Source organism: Guillardia theta (assembly GCF_000315625.1).
Source record: "Guillardia theta CCMP2712 unplaced genomic scaffold GUITHscaffold_338, whole genome shotgun sequence".
Taxonomy (NCBI): Eukaryota; class Cryptophyceae; order Pyrenomonadales; family Geminigeraceae; genus Guillardia; species Guillardia theta.
In genome coordinates, this window is record NW_005434339.1 from 8,614 (window position 1) to 17,757 (window position 9,144).

The 9,144-nt window shown below is 53.2% G+C and overlaps 2 protein-coding genes across 2 annotated transcripts; one reads left to right on the forward strand and one right to left on the reverse strand.

Annotated features, from left to right (window-relative positions):
- Nucleotides 1-1,000: 1,000 nt before the first annotated feature.
- Nucleotides 1,001-4,153, reverse strand: GUITHDRAFT_122466 (hypothetical protein; the record flags this gene model as incomplete). Its single annotated transcript, XM_005818260.1, has 22 exons — nucleotides 1,001-1,037; nucleotides 1,232-1,309; nucleotides 1,358-1,403; nucleotides 1,645-1,690; nucleotides 1,736-1,790; nucleotides 1,967-2,007; nucleotides 2,058-2,126; nucleotides 2,365-2,427; nucleotides 2,472-2,498; nucleotides 2,556-2,598; nucleotides 2,986-3,041; nucleotides 3,097-3,144; nucleotides 3,202-3,279; nucleotides 3,329-3,388; nucleotides 3,439-3,477; nucleotides 3,562-3,628; nucleotides 3,684-3,724; nucleotides 3,770-3,796; nucleotides 3,846-3,893; nucleotides 3,942-3,988; nucleotides 4,039-4,063; nucleotides 4,118-4,153. 22 exons carry the CDS (start codon nucleotides 4,151-4,153, stop codon nucleotides 1,001-1,003), a joined length of 1,077 nt encoding a protein of 358 aa, XP_005818317.1.
- Nucleotides 4,154-7,737: 3,584 nt separating this feature from the next.
- On the forward strand, nucleotides 7,738-8,973 carry GUITHDRAFT_122467 (hypothetical protein; the record flags this gene model as incomplete). Its single annotated transcript, XM_005818261.1, has 6 exons — nucleotides 7,738-7,797; nucleotides 8,015-8,045; nucleotides 8,090-8,150; nucleotides 8,323-8,394; nucleotides 8,636-8,682; nucleotides 8,909-8,973. The coding sequence occupies 6 exons, from the start codon at nucleotides 7,738-7,740 to the stop codon at nucleotides 8,971-8,973; spliced, it is 336 nt and encodes a 111-aa protein (XP_005818318.1).
- Nucleotides 8,974-9,144: the final 171 nt, after the last annotated feature.

Genomic DNA, 9,144 nt, shown 5'->3' on the forward strand with positions numbered 1-9,144 from the left:
GAGGGAGAAGAGAGGGAAGAGGAAAGGAGGCCTGCTTGATGAAAATGATAGTGTTGAGGAAGCACAAGAATGGTAGAACAAGTTCCACATCAAAACGTCAATGTCGTCAATGTCTTGATTTGACTAGGGCCGATGTTTGTTGTGGTTGATTTTCAGCTATCAAGAATTTTCAGTTCCTCCTCCCGTTTCCTTCTTTCTCTTCTCCCTCCCCTGTATTCCGTATGACTCCTACCCATCTGCACGCTCTATACCTCCCTACCATTCAGATTCCTTCGCCCTCAATGCTAGCTATTCGATGTTGTTTGGTGAGCTTACTGCTCTGCCTTGCAGTTTGTAGATCATAAACCCCGCCCCCCCTCCCCCCCCCCCCTGATGACTAGAAGTTCTTACGAGTTTCGATGTGCCTGCGTGTTGAGCGATTGCTCAGCAAATGCTCTGCCTTTTCTTGTATATGAATATCACGTTACATCTCAGCCACTCCAGAGTTTGTCACGGTGCTGCCTACAAAAAGAGTCCTGTCCCGTGCACACGGTGACCTCAAATACGATCCCTTGCTAGTGCGTGCAATGCAAGGTTATTACATCTTGTTCAGGTTTGGTTGTCGGCTCTAGGGAACAGGGAAGGAATGTCAATCGTACCTGCTGGTAGGAAGGGGAGGGGGAGGCGGGGGGAGAAAGGAAGGGGGTGGGTCTCGCCAGCTCCTCCTTGCCCGCCTGTGGGTGTCCTCTCCCTCCGCCCTCCCTTCCGAAACCCGCAAAGTAGGCGCAAACAGGAGCGAGGCAGCTTTGACACTTAGAACATCATGCTAAATAGAAAATGACAACCGGCCAAGTCCTCCCTCAGCCCTCCTCCCCCCTCATAACAATCCCCTCCTTCCCTGCTCCTTCCCCTGTCCTTCCAGCTGCCCATCAGCTCCATGATCAGCTCCGGACTTCTCTCCTTCTGCTGAGATCCTGCGATCTGTTGGAGTTCGCGGGGAGGGAGGAGTGTTAGGTGGGCCTCAGCTGGGGAGCACAGCGTTTCCAACGATCCGCATCCTGCAGTGGCGTCAGAGTTGGGCAGTGCCGGGGAGAACGAGCTGGTGGGAAGGAAGAACACGAAGAATCTTGATAAGAGGAACACGAGGATGAGTGCGAGGGGAGGGAACGAGAAGTGTTGAGGGTACAGAGCAGGACCCGAGCTAGGGAGAGGAAGGCACAGGGGAGGACGGCAGCAATGTGCCATATGCTACCTCCTCTCCGACGTCAGCAGCCTTGGAGACTGAGGCCTCGTGATCTTGACGTGCTTCTTGGGGGTCGAGGAGGAGTCCCTTTGACTAGAAAGTGAGTAGAGAGGTCGAGATAGCGATGGGAGGCACCCGAAGAGCGCTTGTGGGATGATGCCGAGATGGTCGCGGGTGACGTCTGGTGGAGGAGTCAGGAAAGGGGAGAGAAGAGCTGGAGTCGTAGAGGATAAGAAGATACTGGAAGGATGGAGCTGGACCTCAGGAAGGGGGAGGACCGATGAGAACGAGGAGGGGAGTGACCCGGAAGAGCGGGAAGAGCAGGAGAATGGGAAAGGAAGACGATGGCAAAGATAGGAGCGGGTGCAGGACAGCACAGGAGGAGGAGGAGGAGGCGGAGGAGGAGGAAGCAGACTGCGTACCACGAGAGTCGGAGAGGATGCTGTCTTCGGTCGAACTATCCCTCCACTTCCAACCGCATGAGACTCCGGCACATCCCACCGCTCCCCTTACCCTCTCTCTTCCTTCCGCCTGCTCCGCGAGCAGCCGAGCAACGACGCCTTCCAAGCTGCAGGAAGCAACCATATGATTCAGGAGAGGAGAGGAATCGGAGGAGAAGCGAGGGAGAAGAGAGAGGAGAAAGAGCAAGGGAGCCTGAGGACGAGGACAAGAGCGTAGGGGAGGACAGGAATGAGGACTAGGGTAAGAGAAGGAGGATAATGACAAAGGGGAGGAGAAAATCACCGCAGACAGTCTTGCTTGAGTCTCTCGCGCTCCTCCTTCACCTTCGGGAGCAGGAGATGAGGAAACAAGTGCAGAAACTTCATCCGCTGACCTTGAGGAGATACTGGATCTTCTGCTTCGCGTTCCTGTGCCCGCACAGCTGCGCGTTGATCTCTGCCACCTTCCCGTGGGATCAGAGAGAGGTAGGAAACAGAAAAGATGATAGAGAAGTCAAGGTGAGATAGGCAAAGGGAGCAGGCAAGGGAGCAGGCAAGGAAGGAGGGAGGAGACAAGGGAGGGGAGAGCAACAATGAGGGAGGGGGAGAGAAGGGAAGAGGGAAGGAAGGAGACAACGGAGGAGGCAAGGGAGCGTTTAGGGGTATCAGATGCGAGCAGGGGAGAATGAAGCAGTTTGATACTTCATCTCGCGCTTTGTTGGCCTCCTCGACCTCTGCCCTCCTCTGCGCTTCAGATGCAGACAGCTGGAACGATCATCAGGACACCCTCAGCTCGTGTAGCTCGTGACCTTCTCCGCCAGCTCCCTTCCTCGCTCCTGAGCCAAGGAGGGTGAGGGAGGAGGAGAGAGAGTTTGATATCAGAAGCAAGTCACCTCGCTCTTTACAAGTGCCGCCTGAAGCTCTTCGTTCCTCGCCCTGCTCAGGGAAATCAGAGAGGAGGGAATCAGTCACCTCCCCTTCCCCCTCCCCCTCCCCCTTCCCCTCCCCCTCCCCCTTCACCTCCCCCTCCCCCTCCCCCTCTGTCAAAGTGCTTCTAGTGCCAAGCTTGTAAATGGAGCTAGCTGCACGCTGCGGGGGCGGGGGCGGGGCGGGCAGTAGGACAGAAGTCAGGGCAGGACCTCAAGGCTTCAACTTCAATCATCGACGTCCCAAGTGAAGACTCTGACGGTGAAGTTTCAGCGCTCAGCCACTTCGATTGGCTCCGACCTTTCTCCTTCACTATCGGGCGGAGTCTTACAAGCTCAGCAGTCGTCGTTTCCAACTGCCATGGACGGAGGTCATCTGACTTCGATGTTCGGCTACCTGGCTACGTTGGCGCGATGTTCCGCCAGCTGCCTCAAGCAATCTTCGTACTTGCCCTTCGCAACCGGTCAAGTCGATTCGAGAGGACTGCACCTGCCTTGACGGCCATACCTGCAGTTCGCTCAAGTTTTGAGATTTTCCATTGAGATTTTGCTCCAGCTGTGGAGAAGGTCAGCAATGAATGCTGTCGAGAGGTACTTCACGTCTGTGGGTCACCTCGTTCTTCAGCGAGATTTTCATGTCGCACTCCTCCTCCAACTTCAGCTGGAGACAAGAAACTTGTTGCTCCAGGTTCTGTTTCAAGTCTTACGACTTGTAGAAGCGGCAATATCCATCTCAAGACCTCAACTCGCTCGTTCAACACCTTGTTCTTGCCATTCTCAATCGTCCATGCCTTCTCCCACTTCACGCCAACATCAGCACTTCGCCATCGCACCTACACTCCACTTGTACCTGTCTGGCGACGTCCGACTCACGTTGCACACGATCGGCCTGAATTTCAACACATGAACGCGAAGAAGCGATGAAGGATGAGAACAAATCTTTAACAATCAACATTCATGTTGCAAGAAGCACCTTGATCATAAGGTCTTTCTTCAGGCTTTCCAGCTCACTTGTCAGTCTACCGTTCCTTCGCTCAACTCTTTCGGTGTCATCGTTACCATGACGTGACCTCCAACCACCATCGCAACACTCACTCGCACAACTTGTCTCGGAAGGACTTCTTGATCATCACGATCTGCTTTCAGTCACTGTTGAAGCACGTATCTTGACACCCCAACACCTCCTGCTGCAGGAGCTCCACGTTGCCCTTGTTTCCACACAACTCAGTCACGCCCCGAGCCTCAACCTCCTCCAACCTGTCTGTGCTTCGCCAGCATCTCTGCCTCCATTCGAAGGATCCTTGCCTGCGTCGTAGTGAACCATGCTCAAACAGCAACACATCCGTGGTTCACCTGCTCCAAAACCTCCTCTTGTTTGCCTGCTCCGCTTCCTCCTCCTCCTTTCACAAACTCTCGTTATCGCCTCACAATTTGACTCACGACTAGTCACCTGCTCCCTGGCCTACCGCGATCCCCTGAACCAGATCTGGAAGAAACAGTCACAGAGAATGGAGAAGTCGAGGCCTTACCCTTCTTACGCGGGTGGGATGCGGGGAGCCCGACATTTGGCGTGCATCTGAATGCAGGGACGACATGTCTACCTTCTGAAGAACACAAATGTTGACGGATGTTGTAATGGAAGTGCAAAAGCTCCCACTCATATCATCACCCTCCTCTCTCCTCCTGTCATTGCCTGCTATCTTCTTCTACCATATCGGCCATCTAGTTGCACTTGTCTATATGCACAAGTAGAATCTATCCTCATCAGTCTATCTTCATCAGTCTATCTGCATCAGTCTATCCTCATCAGTCTATCTTCATCAGTCTATCTGCATCAGTCTATCTTCATCAGTCTATCTTCATCAGTCTATCTGCATCAGTCTATCTTCATCAGTCTATCTGCATCAGTCTATCTGCATCAGTCTATCTTCATCAGTCTATCTTCATCAGTCTATCTTCATCAGTCTATCTGCATCAGTCTATCTGCATCAGTCTATCTTCATCAGTCTATCTTCATGAGTCTATCTGCATCAGTCTATCTTCATCAGTCTATCTGCATCAGTCTATCTGCATCAGTCTATCTTCATCAGTCTATCTTCATGAGTCTATTTGCATCAGTCTATCTGCATCAGTCTATCTTCATCAGTCTATCTGCATCAGTCTATCTTCATCAGTCTATCTTCATCAGTCTATCTGCATCAGTCTATCTGCATCAGTCTATCTTCATCAGTCTATCTTCATCAGTCTATCTTCATCAGTCTATCTTCATCAGTCTATTTTCGTGAGTCTGTCATGTTGTCTGCAAGGTGGTCATCGTCTCTGTCCGTTCTCGTCCTCTCGTCTCGCTTCTTCCTCCTACCATCACCATCGCTCTCCCACTCGCTTCTACCTCACACTCCCAGGTTCCCGCCATCTCGCTACTCCTCTTTCCGTTCTGATGCGGGCCTGCTTTTAGCCATTTCCGTTCCGAAGTCGACGGTCAAGTTCCGACTGAGTTCCGGCGGCCGCCCGGCCCCGGGCCCCCAGCGGGCCGGCGGGGCCGCCCCGCCCGGGGCCCGGCGGGAACTCAGTTAGTTGTCACAACAGTAGTGTCAGAGCAGACAGGCTGATCGTGCATCGTACCATAGTACGGTCGGCCCGTCGTTTTCGGGGTGACGCAGTTCGACGGCCCGGGCCGGGACGGCGCGGGCCTCGGCGCCAGTCACTGAGTGACTCAGGGCTCCGGGGCCCCACTGAGCCCGGCCCGGCCGACAACCCCGGGCCCGGCAGTCGGACTCCGGGCCGCCTCAGCAGCCGGAGAGATTGGAACTTGAAACTCGTCAGGCGTAGTCCAAGTAGAAATCCACCCCCTCAATCCATATCCCTTGAACGGGTCATCTTCCATTGTACCAGCTACCCCATAAATTGACTGCTATCGTACCGGTAGTGACCTCTACACCTTTCCCGGACCCCCTTCAACATACTCAATACCCATGTTTTCCAATGACCCCTACCCCCTGTAAAAATGATATACCCACCCACCATTCGGCCCCCAGTATCTTTCCTCCACCCTTCTTCAAAAAGTAAATCGGACCGCTTCAGTACCAACACCACTGAAGACCAGGGGTGGTCATTTACCTACCCCATTCCATCGTCCAATTTACGATGGCAGGGTGGGTACGTACCTTTTTTGAAGCTTCAACGGACCCCCACCCCTCTTCATAGTTCACTATTTCATTACCAGTCGACCACCCCTTCATTCACTCTCCACCCACCCATACCTTTACCAAGACTTCTCGCTCTTTGTACCCCCCTCATTCCTCTTCTTCAAGTACCCCTCACCCTACCCTCGGGGTCTGCAGTGAAGCGTAGAGGTCTAAGGGGACCCTATTGGTCATACCTAGGTCATAGAAATTTGCCTATTTCCTAGAACCTTCTATGCTATGTTGAAGGGGGGTGCTACCAAGTACCCCATATTTTAGGAAGATAATCAAGGTGTTTCTAGGGGTAGGGGTGTTAACCCCTTACCCCCATTTTCCGATCTGTTGCAAAGGGTAGAGGGATGCAGGGTGGAGTCTAAGCGGTGGGTACTTTGGCGGGGAAAAAATGGGGTGGAAAGGAAGTCTTGGGAGGGGGTAGTGTCCCTTATACCCTGTCAGAAGCGCGGTTATGGCAGGGAATGGGAGCGAAGGGGGAGAGATCAGGAAAGAGAAGAGTAGAGCAGGAGAAGAAACTTGTCAGAACGAACCTGAGATCAGTGATAGAGGAGGTGAGCAGTTAGAGGTGGGGTTGAAGCATGCAGGAGAGAAGAGGTGAGGTGATCCAGAGCCTTTGTGGCGAGGAAGAATGAACGATGCTGCTGCGGTCAAGGGAGGAGAGGACGTGAGGGAGCAAAATATTACCATCGGAATGATATTGCAACCATCTTTACAAAGAGGAGAACCGTCTGTCAATCGTGTGCATTGCAGGAGAGAAGCCCAGGTGACACAGGTTTCGTAAACATTCGTAACGTGCAAGGGTGTTGCCTGAATCACCTAGGGATCCTAAGGCCTTGTATTATAATGCGACATCTGAGGATGCAAACAGCAGGATGAAGTGTTTTCTGTTTCATTGTCAGCCAGATGAAGTCAGCGAGTGGTTAACTTGTGCTCTGTTGCAAGGAGGCAAAGTGGGTCCAAGCACATCAGTGGGTGCCTCGACGAGAGCAGGGGCAGGGGCAGGGGCAGGGGCAGGGGCAGGGGCAGGGGGAGGCATTTCAGTCTTGCCTGTCTTTTCCTCTTCATCTGGATTGGTTGTCTGACATGAGGATTTCAGTATCTCTCGACCAGTATGAGCTGTAGGATTCTTTGCGGAATCTACCTCAGGTTTCCTCCTCCTCCTCCTCCTTTTCCCTCCTCCTCCTTTTACCTCCTCCTCCTTTTACCTCCTCCTCCCTCCTCCTCCTCCTCCCTCCTCCTGCCCTACTTCTCCTCCTCCCTCCCCCCCCCTCCCCCTCCTCCTGCTTTCTTTGTCTCTCATCCTCTGATCGACTATCCAGCTCTGTGCTGTTCTCCGCCGGCTACGCAGCTCACATCGGACCACTCGGACGGATGGCAGCTGCTCCTCGTCACAACGTAATTCTCCCGCCATCATCAACTCCTCCTCTTCCTCTTCTCCTTCCCGTCTCCTCTTGCTCTTCCTCTTCCTCTTCCTCTTCCTCTTGCTCTTCCTCCTGCTCTTCTCCTTCCCGTCTCCTCTTGCTCTTCCTCCTGCTCTTCCTCTTACTCTCCTCCTTCCCGTCTCCTCTTGCTCTTCCTCTTGCTCTTCTCCTTCCCTTTTCCTATCCCTTCCCCTCGCGCCGTCATCCCTATTCCGACATGTCTTCATCCTTGTGCCATCCTCTCCCTCCACGTCCTCACGTCAGCTGCGCCAGCCCCTCTCATCCGTCCTCCAGGCCAACGGTGGCGACCTGTCGCTCCGGCTTCGAGGAGGAGAAGCTGCATCCTCTGCAGGCAACCATCTCCTCCTGCTTTCTCCTCTCCTTCTCTTGCACTCCTCCTCCTCCTCATCCTCCTCCTCCTCCTCCTCCTTTCCTGCTCGCCTTCTCCTGACTAGCTAGCAGAAGGATCCTTGGCAGCGCAAAGCCAGACTGCTGGTCCGCTGTCCTCTGACGAAGCGTCCATTTCTTGACATGGATGCAGGCAAGGGCAGCAAGGTCTTGAAGAAGCCGGAGTACATGCCATGGCACCAGGTCGTGCCCTGTCCTCTCCCCTCCCTTTGCTCGCCCTCCCCTTTCTCTTGTCTTAGTTCATGGTCCTTTCCTTGTGTTTCCTACTGCTACTTCTCTCGCCTCTCCTTTTCTCTTCTCCCCTCTCCTCCGCTCCCCTCTCTTCTTCTCTCCTTTCCTCTCCTCATCGTGCTGCCCCTGCTCTCCTCTCTCTTTCCCTCTTCTCATTGCGAATGTTCAGATCCCCGACAACAACTGGAAGACGAAGGATGGTCATTCCCGCCTTCTGCTGCGTTTCCCAGCTCATGTCCGGCAGGCTGCGAGGTTATCAAGTGGGACCCCTACCTTGAGGGCTGCAAGGGCTCCTTGCAGTACAGGTGCGAGGAGGAGCAGGAGCAGGAGCAGGAACAGGAGGAGGAGGAGGAGGAGGAGGAGATAGATTTTGAAGGAGGGGACTGAGGAACAGGAGGAGGAGGAGGTTGATGTGAGGAGATTGGTGCGGGACTGAGGCGGAGGAGGAGGAGGACCTGGATGTTTAACGCTGCCCAGGTACGGGAGGTACAAGCAGAGGAAGGAGCATATCATCAACACTTTCGGTTCTCTGGAGAAATTCTCTGAAGGGTGAGGGACTGACGGCAGTACGATGATGGTGTTGGTGATGGCGTTGTTGATTTGATGTTTTTGATCATGATGATGATGATGGATATTTTGTCTCTGTTGTTGATGTATGTCACAGTTCATGATGGATATGGAGATGGTAGAGAAAATGATGATTGTGATGATGATGATGATGATGTCGTTTGTTTTCTTCGTATTGCTTCTTCAAAGTGGATTATATTGGGTTTTTCACTCTGCCTCTTAGTTTTCATACGTATGGCGTTCATCGCAGCAAAGACCCGAACCGCCCAGGTGAACACCACCACCACTACAACGACAACAAGAACAACAACAACAACAACAACAACAACAACACTATCATCATTGTTACTGTTCTCCTCCTTCATCTTCTCCACCTTCTCATTCGCTGACTTTGCTGCCCTGATTGCACTTGATGTTCTTTCTGATATCGTCTCACACATCTTGTTTGAAACTCTTCATCTTTCGCTCATGCTCACTTTACTTCTCTTTCCCACAGGCATCATCGCTACTGAATGGGCACCTGGCGCCAAGTACTTGGTGTGCCACATGCAGTGCGAGTGATGGGAAGCAGGAAGGAAATGCAGAGGGACGGAAGTGGAAGTGAAAGGACGTGGAGGAAGAGAGGGAGGAAGAGGAGACGGGAGGAGGACGAGGAGGAGGAGGAGGAGGGAGCAGCAGCAGCAGGACGAGATGAAGACATTGACGGTAATTTTCAGGCACTGATGGGAGATT